At 35.8% G+C, this 20944-nt stretch overlaps 1 protein-coding gene across 1 annotated transcript; it reads right to left on the bottom strand.

Moving 5' to 3' along the window:
- Nucleotides 1–7780: 7780 nt before the first annotated feature.
- Nucleotides 7781–16059, bottom strand: LOC131151195 (uncharacterized). Its single transcript, XM_058102444.1, has 7 exons — nt 15915–16059; nt 15155–15528; nt 14394–14621; nt 13847–14201; nt 13630–13754; nt 13348–13483; nt 7781–8459 (listed from the first exon to the last, which is right to left on the bottom strand). The coding sequence occupies exons 2-7, from the start codon at nt 15496–15498 to the stop codon at nt 8220–8222; spliced, it is 1428 nt and encodes a 475-aa protein (XP_057958427.1). The 5' UTR covers nt 15499–15528; nt 15915–16059; the 3' UTR covers nt 7781–8219.
- Nucleotides 16060–20944: the final 4885 nt, after the last annotated feature.

Raw genomic sequence — 20944 nt, 5'->3', positions numbered from 1 at the left:
TGAAGAGCTTCTAAATCTTTCAAAAGACCCATACGCTCATAAAAGGAGCATTTCGAATAAATGAAGGTGACAAGCACTTTTGTCCCATTTAAGGCCACCCAACCCACGATCATTTAATTCGACATACTCACTATTTCAAAATCATCATGTTCATTCCCCATTACCCACACTTTACCTCCCATTGCTTTATTTGAAGAATAGTTAGGAAAATCTAAAAATTGTGCGAAACGAAACAAAGAGTCCTCCTACATGAATGCTTCCAAAATGGCCAACACAGAAATCGAATATTTCCTAACCAAATTTCTCAAGCGTTTCTTTGATGTGTCTATACCTCACACGTTCCGTACCATTATTTTTGTCCTCATAAATGAAGTCATACACAATCGGTAATAACCCGTTGGGACTGCCTTGCTCTATTACTAGAGGCTTCTAGCAAAGGAATTCTAGGTCAAGAAAAATTACCTTCCGAATCATCGCTTTTGTCAGAAGCCAAACCATGTAGTTTACTCTCATTCTCTTGAACAAGCTGAAATTGTTCTAAAAGTCCAACCTCGTATCCTATACGTCTGAGTCAAGTTCAACAAACTCCCCTTCCTCTATCACCATGTTCTTCTAAGCATCTCTTCACCCTGCACTCTTGCACAAGACAATCTTCAACCTCCTTTGGAATTTATATTCCTCCTTTACTACCTTTATCCACCACCAATGTGTTACACTATCTTTGCCCTTCAAGTTGAGCCATCTCACTCTTCTCAATTGCCTAAGAATTATTTTCGAACCCACTTGCATGCAGTTCCTCATCAATAAGGACAGGGAGAGGACTATCCTCCTCTAAAACATGTTTTCCTTTATCTGCAATTAATTTTACCTCCTTTTCAATATCCTTATTATCAGACACAATAGTAGGACCCACCTCCACATTTTTACTTGTACCTTCGATTAAACTCTTATCCTTTTTTCGCACCTCCTTCCAAGCTTCGACCTCCTCTTTCTTCCCTTCAATCTTTATCTCGCTTTAATAAACTGGTTTCACCTTAAACTATCAACCAACCTACTGGCAACCTCTGTATGTCCTTGGCGGAAAAACTTTTTGCAATAAAAACCCTACTTCTTATACTCCACTTCCTGCCAAACTTGATGTTTTTTACCTATCACTAATAGGAAGCCACTAACTAGCTCCTCCTGCAAATCCACTTCGACAAAAATTCTCGCCTCCATAGCTCTCTTTCTATATAGTGTGGCATTATCTATTCCAAGAAATTTTCCAAACCTTGTTGCTAGAATTTGAAGACAATTCAACCAATACAAGAGCAACGGCAAACGTGGTAGGAAAATCCATTGAGGAGCCATGGATGATTCTTTCTTTACATCAAAATCAACCGTCTAGCTGAACAAACGAAGCTGACAACCAACCACAACCCGTCCCTCCCTCACCCATGTGTATAAATAATATTTCTTATTCACCAGGTGCAGCAACACGTGATATTTATCCATAAGGCTAATTATCGACACCTCACTGAACCCCATGTCTTAATAATCTTTATTTATTTTGATGGAAAATTTTGAGGAAGGCAAAATTGGAAATTTTTATCTTCCGAGGGGAGCTCCTTTAATCTTGTATTCATTATATGCGGATGACTTGCTTGTTTTGCTAACGGAGAAAGGAAATCCTTGAGGATGATTTTGAAGACGTTGGATTTGTATGAAAGTTGGTTTGGCCAATTAATCAACAAGGAAAAATCAGCTCAGGGCTTTTACAATTAACGGATTTTGCGGAAGGAAATTTTCCAACGATAGAATGCTTGATCCATTGGTCTTAAAAATTCAAACTAAGGTGGCGAGTTGGAAGATGAGGTTGCTACCTCAGGGAGGTCATTTCATCCTTGTTTGACATGTTTTATCATGCATGACAACTCATACACTAGTGGTTCTCTCAATTCCTTTGGTGGTGATAAAAAAATATTAACTTCATTCTCTCTTCTTTCCTCTGAAGGGAGAGTAATGGTAGGGCAATAATGAAATGATGTGCTTGGTCAAAGGCTTGTAAACCCCTAGATAAAGGGGGTGTTGGAGTAAGGTACCTTAATGATGTTTAAAGATCTTTTCTCATGAAATTTGTTTGGAGAATGATGATAGTAGATAATCTTCGGACCCGATTCTTTAAGGCTAAATACATTAAATCAGGTCACATGGCTTCAATCGATTATACTCCTACGTGATCTCAATTTTGGAAGATAATCTTAAAGGTCTTTCTAGAGGTCTATGAGAATTTTTATGTGAAGGTTATAGAAGGAAAATGTCACGACCTGCTCATTTTTCACATATTTTTCTTTTTATAATAATATCAACATCAAACATCACAACTCAACAGGTCACCATCCACCTGGTCCCGTGGGTACCAAGGATATAACAAAACATACAGCAGAAGCTTACGTAGCAGAAAGTATAAAATCATATACATCTCATCATAATGTGCATAATACATACCAGAGTACTACAAACACTATCTCTCAATATATACATCCCAAAAATAAGTCTAGGGACAATTCCCACAAAAATCCTATCCCTACCAAAAGCTTACCCTTCAAAAAGGGCAAATAATCCACACTATGTCAGCGGGGCTTTTCCCGCTTTCCTATCTGGGGCTCCTGAAAAGTTAATGAAGTTTAGGGGTGAGACACCTCTCAGTAAAGGAAATAAACTAATACTAGTGTATGGCAATATGAGTAATTTGTGTTCAACATATATCATATATAACACATTTAGTACTGTTTCATCAAATCTGGGAAAACATATATATAGATATATATCAACATGGCAGAACATACTGCATTTTCATAACATATCTCAACTAATGTCATAATAATAATAACATAAAAATCATCCTGGTGGGCTAGTTGGCTGTTGTCATGTATTACCCCCACATGACTGGGTTGTGTGGCCCGAAGGCGGGACCTGACAATGGTTGGTCGACCACTGCCAAGTCGATAGTCTAGTCTGTAGGTCCGATGGGTCTACCCAGACTGGTTCGTACACCAGGGGCGATAACAACACACTCCTCGAACATAACCCATCGACCATCCAATCTCACACCACTCCGTACAGCGGCGTTAACACAGATATCACGATCACGAGGACCATGGACACATAGCAACGGTACCGTGCAAGTGCTAGTCTAAACCAAGCCAACCAGGTTCTGATATCATATACATATACTGAAACCGTGATACATAAATATCTCATATCATTTATTTTCACATCAATCATATCATTTCACATATATGCGTGTATCATGAAAATCATCGGTCCGCACACCGGTATTACACATTTTAACATAGCTTGGCTCGTACGCCAGCTACACATAGCACAGCCCGTACGCTGGCAAACAGTAATCACATAACATGGCCCGTATGCCAGCAAATCACATCTCCTAGTACGGCCAGTACGCCGGCAACCACAGTCACATAGCACGGCCTGTATGCCGGCAAATCATATAGCACGGCCCATACGCCGGCAAATCACATCCATATATATATATATCTAAAAACATCTCGGCCCGTACGCCGATTTTTCCATCATAAAAACCCATCTCATCCACGTTACCAGAAAACAGCATTTCACAACATTTTTACTCATGCCACACAATAGATTTTCCACATATTCAACATACGATCATTTTCACAGTATTTTTGCAAATATAAGACATATATATATGTATAATCATATACATTTTCCATAAATCAAATGATAACTATAACTATATATATAAACATTTTCCAAAACAATACTAGCTTAGTTTATCCTCTTACCTGATTCCTGGAAAGCCCCTAATAAAATTGCCCGCACCCGCAAGGTTCCTAACTCAACACCCTGAAAATGAAAAATCCCAGAATTAAAGTTCAGTATTTCTAAACATACAATACTTTCCTCAACTGTCAAAAACCCGCATATTGAGTAGAAAGTTTTCACTCAAAAGCATTCAAGTTTAACACCTGAGGGGTTCCCTGACCAACACTCTGAAACTGAAAACTCTCAGTATTAAACTTCAGTATTTTCATGCACACAACATTTCTTCTAACTAGCGCAAGACCAAATATGGCTTAAAAAGCCTCACCTCAACTTTGGGATGATTTCCAACTAGCTTTCTCCCACGATCCGCTCTAGTAGATTTGGAGAGAACTCCGCCAGGAGCATCGTGGTGACTTCGGATCGTCGATCTGACGACTGGTGGGGCCAGAAACGTAGAAAGAAAGGAGAGAGAACCGTAGAGAGAGAGAGAGAGAGAGAGAGAGAGAGAGAGAGAGAGAGAGCTTGGAGGTAAATGATTAAAAAATCCCGAATTTCAACTATTTATAGAACAGGGGATTTTGCCGACGAGACCCTGTATTTGTCGATGAAGCCCTGTGTTCGTCGACGAATTTTCTTAAGCCTTCATCGACGAATACAGGGGATTCATTCGACGAAGCCCTGAAACTCCCCTTTTTTGTTTTTCTCTCCCAAAATGTTCGTCAACGAAGTCTACAGCTTCCTTATGTTTCCGGTTTCCATTTCCCTTTCCTTATTATTTAAATTTCATTTTTAAATTCGGGTCGTTACAGAAAGGTTTCCTTTTGGTTCTATAAGTGGTTGAGCAGTGGTCCCCTTGCGGAGTGTTCTGACACGATCTAGCACCCTGAGCTTAAGATTCAAGACTGCTGGGAGTCTGAGAATTGGGATACGAGTATGCTGAAAGGTTTGGTAGGGATCCCTAAAACGGATGAAATTTTGTTGTCGTTCATAAAGCACAAAGTGGGGTCTGATGTGTTTATTTGGAAGTCTTCCATTAATGGAAAATTTTTAACTGCCTCAGCTTGGGAGGTGATTAGAATTAAAGGGGAGCAGTATTCATGGATGGAGTGGGTATGGCATAAACTACTACCTAAGAAAGTATCCATATGTATGTGGAAAGCCATGTTCCAATGTCTTCATGTAGATGAGAAAGTGCTGAAACTGGGACTTGATATGGTCTCTTGTTGCAATTGTTGCATGAATACAAAAGAGGAATCTCTTAATCATGTTCTGAGTATGGGATCCATCGCAAGTATGGTTTGGAAAAGAGTTCCGTTTGTCTTGGGAATTCTCAATTTTGATGATGAACCTTGGAGGGTGAAAATTAGTAGATAGTTCAGATGTTCCAAAAATTCAATCCAAAAAGGTACGATCATTGGTTTGTTACCTACTATAATTTCTTGTAGACTTTGACTCAGACGTTGTAAAGTTTGCATAGAAGATAAGTATGAGTCAAGAAACACAGTTTGGTTATCGGTAAGATTTTGGCTCGCAAAAATTGCAGAAGGCATGAAGGGTTCCTTGCCTGCTATTGATAAGAATTTATTGGAAGAGTTTCAAGTGAAAACAATAACTTTGAAGGTTAGAACTCCTCGAAAAGTAGTTTGGGAAAAACTTTCTGTAGGTTGTTTGAAACTAAATATAGATGACTCGTGTAGAGGAAATCCGGGTTCTTGTGGTGGTGGTGGTATCATCCGCGACTGATCAAGTAATATTAAGATAGTCTTTTTTGAAAAATTTGAGTCGGGTACTAATAATGGAGCAGAGTTGCAGACTTTTACTAGTGGTGTTCGGCTCTATAAATAGTTAGGATATCAGAATATTTGTTTTGAAAGCGACTCGGAATTAGTGGTGGGATGGATCACTTTGAAATTTGTTCTTCTTAATACTTATGAGACTTTTGGGAATTGTTAGAGAAAGAGCTACAAGGCTTTCAATTCTCTATAAAACACCAATTTAGAGAAGGTAATCAGGTGGCGGATTATTTGACGGGTCAAGGCGAGGGAGGCAACGCGAGGAGATATTTTGTAGGTGATGAGTTGTCAAGTAAAATGAGAGGTCTAATTCGTATGGATAAGATGAGTATTTCAAGTCTTCATCTTTAATTGTCATCTTTTGGCTCTTCTATGTTTTCCTCAGGTTTTTGTTTTATAAATATATGTCTTGAGTTTGTAGGTATCTTGTTTTTTGTTTGTGTTTGTTTGTTTTGAATTCTTTTGAACATGTTTAGTTTATTTTAGTTGGTTAAATGATTCGGATTTTGTTAGGCTTGTTGTGATTTTGGTGTCTATGCTGATTTTGTTAGTTATTCGTAAATTTGTTGTGATTTGTTTGTAATGGCGATTTTCCAAAGTCAAGGTTTTTGTAAGAAAAAAAAATTAAAAAAAAAGAGGTTGGAACAGTTTATGGCATACAGAGAGTGGTCGGTTCCACCACCTGCTCATTGCTGCAGCGACTGCCCGTCTTTTTCGGCCAAGCTATGACAATGATACCTTGTGATGTGATGCATCACACCCATCTCTTTTTAACTTTAGATTTTCAGCAACAAAAAAAAAAAAAAAAAAAATCTTTTCTTAGCTGAGGCTGCTTTATATAAAATAAGGCATCCTATGGTTATTAAAGAAAGCACCACAGTCCAATCAACGTAGGGCTAGGGCCTTTCCAGTGTCACACCCTTGCCTGCTGGCTCAACCAATAACTTGTTTATTTATTTATTTATTTATTTTTACTTTGAGATATACTATTCTATACATTTTAAAATTTATCTCAAATTACAAATCACTCTTTAAATATTTTTCTAAAATTTAGATTAAATATAATATAAAATATATTGAAACTTATCGAAATCTATCTAAATTCTAATCGGAAGTCTGAAATTTATATTTCAAACACAATATAATCCTATGTTTAAAAAGGTTTTAGATTTGAATAAAATATGATGTAAAATCATATTAAAATTTGTTCAAATTCATCTAAATTATGATTTATTAAAATTTTAATTATAAGAGTTGATTCAACATTTAATGTTATATATGTTGTGCTTTATCCAAATCATTATTTAAAAATTTTATCATGAAAGCACTTTTGCATTAAAGATTTGGTGTGTTTTTGGAAGAAATTTACGGCAAAAGCTTTTGTTTTAGCAAGTCAAAAAAAAATAAAAAAAAAAGAGAATGGCTAAAATTGAGAATTCTTGTTTTGGTTGAATTTGTTTTAGGTAATTGTAATAGAATTGCAATAATTTTATATGATTTAAAATTTTTGTTTTAACTTTTGGAACATCGAAGTGTGTGCGCTTTTTGCATGTATTAAGATTTGAATAGTACATTTTTTGCCCGATAAATTTCTAGAAACCCCCCACCATCATATTTAATTGGAAAAAAATAAAATAAAAGGGGGAATGAGAAATGAACAAGAAATATATATTTTTTTTCATTGATGCATTGAAAACTAGAGTGTAAAAGAAAAAAAAGAAAAAAGAAAAAGAATCTACATCTTAAAATCAATTTCTTTATCCTCATTTCTCTGATACATGTTACATAATATTGGCATCTTCTAAAACCCCTTCATGCCTATTGAAAATTTTAAAGGTTAAAAATATTTTATAAAATCATTTCATCTTATTTAGTCACAAAAACATAAATAAAATACATAATGACCAAATAATTAAATTTTCTCTTGAGGTCTTTAATATTTAATTTTCATTAAATGTTAATTACATTTAAAATTAAAGTTCATTCCTTTCACTGATAGATTAAAATATAGAGAGAGAGAGAGAGAGAGAAAATGCTACAAACAAATTTTGCTACCTTGGCCACTCCATTCTGATTACACCATTACAGTTTTGTAAAAAGCCTGCTGCTAATTTTAATATGTTAGATGAACTTAAAACCACCAAGTTTTGAAGCCATAAAACCCACAACAGAACAATAGCAAAGCCTCAAACAACAAATACCAAAAAATTTCAGTTAGCTCCATTATACTGTTTCCTGGAACAGATAAAGTAAACCTTGAAAGCAAAAATCCCTACAATGATTGTTTTCTGCAAGGCATGTGTTGTCTTCGTCACAAATACACAAACACCACACTGGGACAACCAAGCAGCTCAAGTTTTAAATTAACAAGAAAACTAAATCAACCATCCTAAAATTTCGAATTAAACTTTGTAATGCTTGAGATGCTGCAACTGGATGGGTTAAGAGAGGAATGGAATGCAAAATTGTGCGGTGACCAGAAATAACCGATTCCACTTCATTTCATTCCACTCAATTCCTACATTCAGAACATTGCCTTGGTGTAGAGGAGAATCTAGTTTCCATTCTCCGCTCACCAAAACTGTCAGGGAGAGCTCATCTTCACTACCAAACACTGATCATATGAGAACCTAAACATTAAAAACCAAAGAAACCAAGCTCGGTAGCTCTCTCCTTCTCGAATGTCTCAAAGTACTGATATATGATCGTCACCGCAAGCAAAATCCCTGTGCCAGAACCAATTGCACCCATAAAATCTGCCAACACAGTCAGTGCCCCGATGCACATGCCCCCAAAGGCTGCTGCAGTGGGTATGTAGCGGTTCAGCTCCTTCTGTAAATTTGCCTCCCGGTGCCCAGGCATCACCATTTGTTGTTCCTGCATATCCACAAAATTACTGACATTGCTCAAAATATAACACACCACCAGGCTTACAACAGAACTAATTATTGTTTGTACCATTTCTTAGTGGAATGAAACAATAGCATGATTATTAGTTCCTAGTTCATAATGTGCCATGTCTCTTTCCTCTACCTGAACGTATTTTACAAGTTCTTTGAAGATATAAATTAATATAAATAAACAAAACATCAGGGTCTAGCTAAGTAGATACAGAGGGCTGCTGCTGCTTTTCACATGTGAAGATTTGGCTGTGCAATATGGTCTTGGGACTTGAATGCAACCATGCAATCTATAAAAAGGCCAACCAGTGAGCAAGGCTCCTGCTTATAGCCAGGTTTAGGTAATAAACAGGCTTATACCCAGTTCCCAAAAGAGGCTAATTACGGAATACAAACAACTACTGCTCTTAGTGGATGAGCACTCCCATCATGCCAGGACTAACCTTCAATTTAAATGATCCAAGGAAAGAGTGGTGGTTGTGGCAGCAGATCGTAGCCATGGAATATATCCCCATTGAAATGGACACTCTTGTATCATAAACTATGGGTTGGTGAGGAGAGATATTTCACATTCTAGAGGAGCTATAATTGGAATTACCAAGTGCTTCTGCTGCATAAGTTTGGATAAGGCGTGGGGACTGGGGAAGGGGTGGAGTAGTCTTATTTCAAGAAGGGGGATTAACAATTATTATTGACATAACATCTAAGACATGGATTATATTGTTGCATCATAATATAATATAAAGTGCTTCTGGTGCATAAGTTTGGATAAGGCGTGGCGGCTGGGGGAGGGGGTGAGGTAGTCTTATTTCAAGAAGGAGGGTTAACAATTATCATTGACATTACATATAAGACATGGATTATATTATTGCATCATGATATATAATACTATCGTATAAATACAGCGCATGCAGCCATTTGATTTTCTAGTAAACAGGCGCTGAGAAGACTGGGAATTCCCAAAGGCCATTTCCTTACATTATCCTAAAATCATTCTAAAAAAATTATACATGCCAGAGTAGAAACAGGCAGTAAGCTTCAAATTTCAACTGAATCCTATTATATTATACAGGGGTAGAGTTCTAATTGTTTCTGGCTATGTTATCATTTCTTTTGTATTCTGATGTGCTGGTATTTTGGCGCAGAGTATGCATCCAATCAGAGAGTTATTTGGGTAAGCAGTTGAGTCATACATTAAGCAGAATAGAATTTCCTATTTTAGAGTCCTAATTGCTTAAGAAAGAGAATGTCTGTATTTGCTGTTTTGTTGTAATTTTTCAGGAGTTTAAATAAAATTTCAAGTCTTAACAGTCTATAAAAGCTGTTTTACCTATTTAAATAATTTGATTACTTAGTTACAAAAGGCACCTAGCTTATTCATTTTTATTTTCTCAATCTATGCGTGAACTACTCTCCAACCACCCGAATTCTAATGCAACAGCATACATTTTATTTAACAAACTCCCCTTAAGGGTGCTGTTATACAAGACAACAAAATGATCATATTTTATCCATCAAACCCCTTCTATGGATACTTTTTGATCTGGGATTACAAGAAACATAATTTTTGGGTATCCCCCAATGCGCAGACTTGAACCATTCCATTCCCTCCCTCCACTTACAATCCAGCTCATTGATTTCCCCAAGCAGCTCCTCCTCCCTTTAAATCCTGAAGATCTATTAGTTCGATTTCTTCAACGGTTCAAACCCACCTTCGGCCACACTCACCACTGCTCGCACGTTAATTTTATAATTCTCCACAAAACTAGCATATCCTTCAGCATGATCTTTCACCCCATCAGCTGGAAAACAAACAAATTTGCGATCCCTTATTCCCCCCACCGCCCAAACAATCAAAAACTATACTTCTCAAATCAACACCACACTTGAACTCATCTCCGTTTCCTGAAGAGTCACTAAATTTCTAAGATAATTTTCGACAACGGCCCTTGTTTTAAATTTTTTGACACCCCTACCATGAAATAATTCTCTTCAGCACGTTATAACGGAAAATTTAAGCTCCCATTTTCTGCTCTTGCTGTTTACAAATTTTCCTTTTCTTACCTCATTTTTTCGGTCGTCAGGAAGTCTTTTATTTTTGGAGTGGGGAGGAACAGAAGATTGTATTAAGAACCAAATAATATGCGGGAAAAAAAAGTACAAGATGCCCTCAAGATGAAAAAGAAAAACCTACAACTGGAAAAGTCAAAAGAGAGATGACTGCCAATACCTTTGAAGATTGGAGAACGATAAACCCCAAAACCCTCCCAAAAGAGTGGGCCATAACAAAACCAAAAACACCACTCTTTCTCTGTCCCATAATAATTTTGGACAAGATGTGTGGCCCTTAAAGATTCTCGTCCCTCTCAGTCCAAGGGTCCATACGGTAGCGAAGACTGCTCCACTCCATAAAACAAGTCCTTTTATACTAGAGCCTAAGCCCCCTTATGCTTCGCTAGCAAGAAGTCTCCCACATTCCAAGGCACCACTCAAGCTTCATCAATATAAGAGAAGAGAGCATTCCAAACGTTTGAAGCCAATGCTAGAAAAGAGATGAGCAATCATTTCATTGGTCTCACGGCACATTGCGCACATATCAGGGCTGAGAAACATATAGGGCCTTCTAATCTAAAGTATATTGTGCATATTAATCCTATTCAGTAACACAGTCCAGATGAAGGTCTGGATTTTCCAAGGAATCTTAGCCTTCCACATTATGTGGCTCCAAGGAAAAACAAGGAAGGGGTTTTTAGAAGGAGTGAGAAGAAAGATTTAGAAGAAAACGACCCTGGAAAATCACCCTCTCACACTCTCTCACCCTCTCATAGGGGCAAAATGGTCCAACACAGAAAGCAAGGTGGTAAGCGCATCGACCTCTCTTTCATTGATATTCTGAAAAAGAATGGAAATGCGACGAAAGAGGGCCTCTCTCAAAAGAGCTGAAAGAGCTGATAAGTAAATTATGGAGAGAAGAAATCTTAAACAAGCAAGGCACCCTCAACTCCAAAGGAACCCAAATATACTTCTGATCACCTTGTGCCGCAGGGAGTTTACTTTCTAGTGGAACCCTCCACAATCATTTACCAATTGGGGAGATGATTTTGGATACCACATTGAAAAGCCCTAGGTTTTCCTTCGGATTTAGGTTAACTGACCACTTCCTAACTAACTAAGTGCTCTCTCTTGCCCTCCCCATGACCAGCCCAAAGAAAGTACGCATCAACCTCTCTACTCTAAAATCCTGGCAATTTCTGTAGGCAATCTTAAAAAGGGAAGGAAGTAAATAGAAATGTTGGATAGGGAGGCAGAAATGAGTGAGACACAACCGCCAAGCAATAAATACGCCCCCTTCCAATCCTCCAATTTCCTACCAACCTTTCAATCACAAGATACCAAAAGTCTGGAGTTCAGGTTGCCTCCAAGCTGGGAAACCAAGGTAAGTAAGCAACAACTCAAGAGAAACACACATTGTCATCAGGACATTTGAAAGCCATATTTTTAAAACCTTTGAGCCACATCCCAAAAAAACTCACACTATCGTCACCTTCTTCAGAACCAGTAATAAACTTGACCTTTATAATCAAACTAGGAACTTGATCCCTGTACACGTCACTCCCCATCTAGATGACAAGATCTGCCACCAGCATCACCTCCAGTGATTTGTAGTTACACATCAAGGGCACTCACTCCTCTCCGCTTCTCAAGCCCAGCCTCCTCTCTGTATGAATGATTGTGAAAAACAGACAAATTAGACAAGCTGGGTGAACTCCAACCAGACCAGCCCATCTTTCTTTTCTTCTCAGGGTTCTTTTCTTCTCTCCCTGAAGTCACCTCCACTTTTTGAGGACCATCCTTTCCATCCTCCTGCCCTCGTCACAAAGTCTCCCCTCACAATTACAGTCATTCAAATTCCTTTGACCCTCCTGATGGGCTTCGGCCAGTTTCCTTTTTAGTATCACCATTTGGGCTTGCTTCTTTCAAAAGCCACTACAATTGAACAGCCCCATTCTTTTGAAAAAACTTCAACAAAAAGTTCAGTAGTGCAAACTATTGGGTTTAAAATTCACCTTGGGTCCACTTCTTTTGAAAATCCCATTTACAAAACATCAGCCTTAATCACCTTCTTCTCCTTTTCTAGGCCCATCTCCAATGCTTTCCCAAGCTACTCAAGGGCAGAAAAAACCCTGTATTTAATATAACCCAATTGGTTTTGAGCTTTATATTTGAATAGGGTCAAAAATTTTAAAAATAATAATAATAATAATAATAAATAGAATCTGCAGCTCTGTAGCTTTAGTGTCCCTGAAGCTATCTATATCCCCAAGGCAGTTACATACTTGCAAGTGTGAAACACACACGTCATCCTCCTCCCTTCTGCCATGGTCTATAGCCCTCAATGCAAATAAACATCTGTTCCTAAGCTATGCTTTTACTTGTCCAAAAAAATATAAGTCCAGCTAACTTGCTTTTCAGTGCAGTGATGAGTTTAAAATAATAAGAGGCTAATTGATTCTTTCAAAAAATTATCATTAGTGGGAATTGGGAAGCATGACTGAATTAGACTCAAAGAGAAGGGTAATGAACATAAATATAATAAATCTAAAAAGGGTATGGTATGAAGCTGCTAGAAAAAAATTCACAGTTATATTGTACAAAATATTATTGCATAATGAGAAATCATAACACCATGCATTCTTCTTTGAGGCTGTAATAATACACAGGCATATAATGATTAATAATTATTTCTTGCAGCAGCTTTTTTCATAGCGTTCGTCCAAAAATCCACATCTGCCTCCAATATATAAGCATCAATGGCATAAGGAATGCAAGAACAAGGAAAATAATAGACCATGTGCTAATCATACCTTAAGCTGCTTTGCCACGTCTTTAGCAGATGACCCAGATACCTCAATCCAAGTTTTTGAGAACAGAGCACAGGCGGATAACATAAAAACAAGGTAGAACAAAGCATGAAAAGGGTTGGCTGCCATATCGGCCAAGCTGCAAAAAAATTTCCGGATGTGTTATTGGAGAATGGTTAGCAATCCACATCGGACAGAGAGCAGGGTGAACAAGTGAATGCAACAAGATTTTCCCAGGAAGAGAAATGCAAACATAACAGACAATTAAGAAAAAGATAATCTTACCTTGATGGAGCAGTAATGTAGTATGCCAGTCCACCAACAGGGACAGATTGGCCAGAATATTCTGATTCCTTCCATTTACCCAAAAGATTCACAAGGAAATTTCCACTGTACTTCCTGTATAGCAACTGCACAGAAACAGATAAAATTAGATCAACTAAATGTCAAAGGGAAACAAAAGTGACTCAACTTGCAATTTACAAGCAAACAAATATAGTACCTGGGAAATGAAGTAGAGATTAGACACTAGCGCAGATTGAAGAATAATAGGCATGTTTGAGGTGTAGAACAACTTGATTGGATAGGAACCCTGCTGTCCGCGGGCATTCTTTGATCTCACAGGCAAAACTACACGGAACCCTTGAAAGTAGATAACAATGAGGAAGATCAAGACCGTAGCAAGCAAATTTGTTACATTTGGTAGGTTCTGCCGGTAAAAAGCCTCACGGAGAGCTCGAGGCTTGTCAGTTCGAGTTATCAGCAGATGGAATAAGGCAATAACAGCACCTTCAAATTCAGCTCCTCGCCCACTATTAATTGTTGTCGGACTAAATGCTTTCCAGATGATGTTCTCACTGCAAATGAATGACAAAGACTCTTAAATTGAGGATGAATATTAACATTAAACACCAAACTGTGAATTTAGAAAAACAAAAAACGAAAAAAAAAACAGCTGTTCAACAGATTATAGTAGCTATGAAACAAGACAAACTCTTGAAGTATAGAATATTGTAAAGAACATATTCAAAGTGAACACAGCAACTCACCATATATTGGTTGCTATAAAAAGAGAAATCCCAGAGCCCAGACCATATCCTTTCTGGAGAAGTTCGTCTAGGCATATAACAATGATACCAGCAAAGCAAAGTTGAATTATAATAAGAATGGCATTTCCAACTCCAAGTTGGCTAACACTGCCATACATTCCCGAGAGGACATATGCAACTGCCTCACCAACAGCTATCAGAATACCCAATAACTTCTGTGCACCATTTCTGAAAGAGGAGAAAAAAAAAATTAATCAAAAGGAATCCTTGTTAGGATTAAAAATAGCACAAGAGAGATGCAACCAAAAAAAATTACACACACAGTGCACACACTTCTGTAAGTAATACATTCATACCCAAAAAACCCAAAACGTGTGCAACACTGCAATCCCAGTTAAGTCTTAAATATTCACAAAATATGATGTAGAATCTAAGGGTAATACATGCTTAAAATGAATAATCAATGTAACTCTACTAATCATGTCACCATCAATATTAATTTTAAAACATCTATTGTTTCCACTAATTACAAGAGTGTTCATTTTATGGATCCTTCATCTGAAGTAAGATAATCAAATTACACCATCATTATTATTAGCTAATACGCAAGAATCACAAATTAAACGCCGACTATGAAAATTCAAATTCTTTACCTTGGGGCAAATGAAAGTACATTAAAGCATCAAAAACCCAAATAACAGATGAGATAATTCAAATTAAACCAGGAACATAAACGGAAAATGACCACAACATGTACTTACAAAAGGGCACGATCCTCGCGAACATTATTGTCAACTTCAATTATCTTGGACCCAGCCAAGAGTTGCATCACCAATCCAGACGTCACTATGGGGGTGATCCCAAGCTCCATGACGGTCCCACGGTTCGAGGCAAGAATCACACGCATCCAGTAGAATGGATCTGCACCCGTTGTAGAGTGTATGCCATACAGAGGGAGCTGACTACATACAAGAAAGATGAAGAGTGATATCACGGTATATATCACCTTCTCTCTGAATGGAACTTTCCGATCAGCACTCTGAACTTCGGGCAAAAACGAAAGAAATGGTCTAACAAGATGAAGCACTCTAAATCCACCTCCCATTTTGTTCTATCCAAATAAAACCAACCTATCCTGCACCGATCGTGCACCAAAAAAAATAATTAAAGAAAAGAAAAGCCAGTACCATCAAAACGTCAAAATATAACGCATAAGACCGTTCCAAGGGAACCGAAAACAAATCAATTGCAACAATTTTCGAAAAGAGAGTCGGTAATAAAGATGATCTGTGCAATTTCGACTCTATTGCGTAGATTTCAACGAATCTAACAACAAATCGCTGTGAAACTCAAGAAAACACAGAGAAAAGACAACTAAATTTCGAAGATTCTGATCTACATCGCCTTAGACCCCAAACACGATCCCAAGAACAAAAATTCGGCTTAATCAATCAAAAATATGGCAAGCATAACATTGTGTCAAGGGATGGCGATTGAAGAGGTTTAGATTCCGATACGAACCGTTCAAACTCGTAGATTCAGAACTCAACGAAAAGCCAAATCGCAAAATCGAAACCACTCTCTCTCTCCAGGCGGACTCTTCGAGGGACAAGAAATGGGCAATATAAAATAAAACTATAAATTGGTAAATGACTGTGTTACCAAAAAATAAATTAATAAAATATATAAATAATTGTAGTCGTGGATACATTCCACGAGGCATGGCCAATGCAAGACCGACGCGTGTTGGTTTCAGTGACGTGGATGCACAGGTGGCGATTTGATTACGTGGTTCTACGCGTGGTAGGTGATTTGACTAGTTCGATGTTTCTCATCCTTTAATCCTCCACTTCTCATTTCAGATTTCACTTCAAATCCACTTTAGTGATTTTTTTTACCTACACTTCAGTTTTGAATTTAGCAATTTTAAATGGAAAAAAAATTAATTTTCATATTTATTTATTTTTTAAAACATTAATAAAAAGTTAGACTAAGACTAGATATTTTTTTTAGAAAATATATTGATATGATTTCTTTGGACTCATAAATTTGATCTTAAAGATGCTTACATTGAAAGTATACTTTATTGTTTAACTCATCTTGTCTTCTAACAAACTCTTATCTCTTAATTATTATGTTTTTGCTAAAATCGTATTTTGATTTTTGCATTCGTATCTACAACAAAGAAAAAGAAAAGTTTAGGACACCTTTGGAGTTTCGATGATTTCTAGAGATCTTATTTAACGTTCAAGTTAAGAATAGTAAATAAATATATATATATATATATATATATATACACATAGAACAATAATGGGACTTAAAGAGATCAATTGCCCTCCTCTACATCCACAAGAATCTCCTCTATAAATAAGATAGTTTTTGGGTATTTAATATTGAGTGCCTTTAATTTGTAAGGAGGTATAAGATTTGTAAGGTAGTGCCTCCTTTATTTTCCTATTTTTGTTCTCTCGCAAAACTAGTGGTCATGGTTGTTGGAGCTAGCCAAAACCGAGAAGCTCCTTAAGTGGTCCAACGATCGGGAGGCCAATTTAAGAGTCATGAAGTTCTTGGTATTACTGTCTATGAGGTGAATGTTGAAAACTTCTTTGTTCATCAAAGTAAGGTCCCAAGTGGAGTTAGTCATATGTTGTTGTCGATTTCACTTTTATTTGATGGTAGCATTTTTCCTATTTCTTTTTTTTTTTCATGTCTTTTTTAGGCCTTGGAGTCAAGGTGCTATTCAGTTTGGGGTTAATTTTGTTGTTGCTCTCTCTCTCTCTCTCTCTGGACTCCTGGAATGTAGGGCTCAAGCTGCTCCCCAATTTAAGGGACCATTTTTTATCTATTTTTTTTTTAAATTACAAAAGTAATCAGGTGGAAACAAACTTTCCTTACCTGATGTGTAAAACAATTACACCAAAATTGTACCCCAATTTTCTTGCCCACAAAATTGTGACAATCACTTGCAATCAAGTGAATAAAGAAATCTTAAGAAACATATGGTGGCCATAGTGTCCAAAATTACCCCTATAATTTTCGTCATTTTGACTACAATGCAAAATATGATCACATGTTATTATCATGATAAGAATGAATTATCATAATAATTATTGTAGTAGTGGTCTGTTATATGCCAAAGGGTCAACACTTATTAGGGTGAATTTTCAAACCATGTTAACTCGAATATCGAACTCGAGATGAGAATATGTCAAATGTGATATACGACTTAAGATTTAAATTAATGTAGTCCCTACTATCCTATGTGCAGTTAGATCACTTAATTAATTACTATCTATTAATTGGTCTTCTAGTCACACTTAGGGTGAAGGAGTTGATAGTCAAAGTCCATGTAAACTGCATGAGCCGAACTTAGAAGTACAATTATGCAAACAAAAGGTACTAACACCTCCTACAACCGTTCCACGAGCAAAACCTAATTAGTCTATCATTTTTTATGTTACTCACTTTCCTTTTTAAATATTGGATAGTCTCGCACAAATAGAAACTACCCTTACTTCAACATTCACAAGAACATGCATAAGCACAACTCTTGTTCCCATTGAGTGGTCTCGTAGAAGACAGAAACCATCTTCATCTCAAGATACTCAAAATTATACACAGTCACAACTAAAGGCTTGAGATCCATCTACAAATTGATTAGAAAAAGGCCTGTAAATACTAAATTAAATTTGAAATTACATGATAAGAGAAGCCTTATTATTTAAATAATGACAACCAAACGTGTCAAGTTAGCAAAGTATGCACATCAAACAAACCAAGAAGTCTATCTCAGCTCATTATTATAAGAAAAAAAAAATCCTACCCTATTGATCTTTTCAATTTCTCAAATTTTGACCTTTTTACACAAATGTAGAACCCTATCCCCTATGGAAAGCTATAAGAAAAAAAAAAGCCTCACAACCTTAAAACTGTAGAAAACAATCTAGCATTTTCAAAAAAAAAATAAATTTAATTTCTACAATTTTCCTATTTATGTGGGTTTTTAATGATTTTTCATTGTTGACAACATGAAAAATGATAATTATAAAAGCTATTAATAATAAGTAATTAATAGAATTCAAAGAGTAAGCAATTTAATATTTTTTTATTCTAAAATTCTTAATTAAATAAATAAATATAATTATAATGACGATGATGATGATGATGATGATGTGATTGGTAGTGAGTTGTTGGGAGCAACTTGAGCCAAGAAGCAGAGACCATCCCACAAATAAAAAGCTTCAAGAAAGAAATGCTTCCAATGGTTGCTTTTGTTATTTTTTAAAGAACCTAAATATATAGTGAAAGAAAATAGCATACTTCTTAAACTTAAATCATCTATAATGTGTAGGAGTTTCAGAGAAGACATGCTTTTAGTGTATATTTTGTTAGAAATTAAAAATAAATAAATAAATAATTAATTAATTAATTAATTAAACTTGACATATATTCATTGTGTTGGGTTTAAGTATATGAAAAGTCTTTTCAATTGGGAGATGTATCTATGGAAATTCATATAATTACATAAATAGACTACAATAAATATGTTAATATTAATTATTATGGATTCATGAGATGTAAGTGAAGCCCATTAAATACTGATGTACTATATTCTAAGTGAAGTCCATTAAATACTGATGTAGTCAATTTATATGCATCAAGTGAAATAAAAAACATTAAAGTGTTATATCATTTATCCATTCTCTCAATCTACTTTGTAGTTTTTATTTTTTACAAATTGGTATCAGAGTTTAGTGTGTGTCTCATATTTCAAATGACGGCAAATCCATTTCAAGTTTCTCTCCTCATCAAAGATAATTTTGACAATTAAGAGTATTCGAATGAAATTCCTACTTAGATCTCAAGATATTTGGGAGATTGTTGAAAAAAGGCTATGTAAAACTACAAAATGAGGGTGATGAAGTTATATTTGAAAATTTTGTTAGTAAAATTTTGTTAGTACAACTTCAAAAACAAGCATGGGACAACCTACAAAATCACAAAAGGAGTTGAAAATCGTAAAAATTTGTCTCCAAACACTAAGATGTGAGTTTGAAACACTACGCATGAAAGATTCTAAATTAGTTTCTAATTATTTTTCAAGAGATTTGGATACTGTTAATCAATTGAGAAGATATGATGAAAATTTAAAATACGCTCGGATGATAGAAGAAATCCTGTGATCATTGGACCCAAAATTCGATGATGTTTTTATAGCCATTGAACAATCAAAGAATTTGGAATCCCTAACAGTTGATCAGCTCATGGGGTCTTTCTAAGCCTATGAAGAAAATCTTGTTAAGAAGAAGTAAGAACCATTGGAGCAGGTTCTTCAAACCAAACCTTCTTTCAAGCAAAGAGAAGAAAGTTGGTAAAGAAGAGGTCATGGATGTAGCCATGGTTGAGGTTGATGAAGAATAAGTTATTCCAACTCATCCGAGAATGATGAAAGGAATCAAAACTATCAATTCAATGAAGGATGTGGAATGGGATCAAATTTGAGAAAACAAAGGTATGACAAATCTCAAATTAGATACTATAATTGCAACATATATGACCATTATTCGTATGAGTGTAGAACTTCCGACAATGTTCAAAAAATGAACGATTGTATTGTAGAAGAAAAGGAACAATTGGAGCCTACTACTAGCATAGGAGATGAAGGATAAGAAAAGAACACATGGTATCTTCACAATGGAGTGAGTAATCATATGCAGAAATAAGAATTTGTTCATGGAGTTAGATGAATCGATAAGTGGGAATGTTGCAGTTGGGGACTTGTCCAAGATTCAACCAAAAGGGGAAATGTGAAATATTAATTCTTCTAAAAGATGAAAGACATCAATTCATTAATAATGTGTACTATAAGTCTAATATAAAGAAAAACACTTTAAGTTTAAGACAACTCTTAGAAAAAGGATACAATATTCACATAAAAAATTATAACTTTTTGAAAAGAAATCCTAAAAATTATTCGGTGGCAAAAGTGATGACGACAGGAAATAGAATGTTTCAAATTAAACATTCAAATTGATGTTGCTAATTGTTTGAAGGTTTGCTTGAATGATTCTTCCTAGCTTTGAATGATTCAAATTGATGTTGCTAAATGTTTGAAGGTTTGCTTGAATGATTCTTCCTAAAGCATGTACAAACTATGATTACTAAATTGTTAATCCCTAATCTCAACATCAATGTTTAGGTTAGATTTGGTTGTATAATTAAATATTTAAAAAAAAAAAAAAGAGAAAGAAATGAGAGACGCAACTTTCTTGGACCCTAATGTGATTTCGGTCATTCTTTCTATTTCATTTGCATTACCTTTTCAATTTATTTTTTAAAACTTATGGACACGCGCATTGCACGTCTAATATTTGTTTGCTTTTTTTATATAATTAATTAAATTTTATAATTTTAATTTTGTTTATTTTTATAAATTAATTAAATTCACCTTTTTATATATATCTAACACTGATTCACTATGAACAATAACTTGTTGCCATTAGGCTTGTGCATTACTTACATACACATGCCCATGTTAGAAAAGCAAACCC

Source organism: Malania oleifera, chromosome 1 (genome assembly GCF_029873635.1).
Source record: "Malania oleifera isolate guangnan ecotype guangnan chromosome 1, ASM2987363v1, whole genome shotgun sequence".
Lineage (NCBI taxonomy): Eukaryota > Viridiplantae > Streptophyta > Magnoliopsida > Santalales > Ximeniaceae > Malania > Malania oleifera.
Note: the sequence above shows the minus strand (reverse complement) of the source record. Positions and strands in the feature narration are given on the sequence as shown.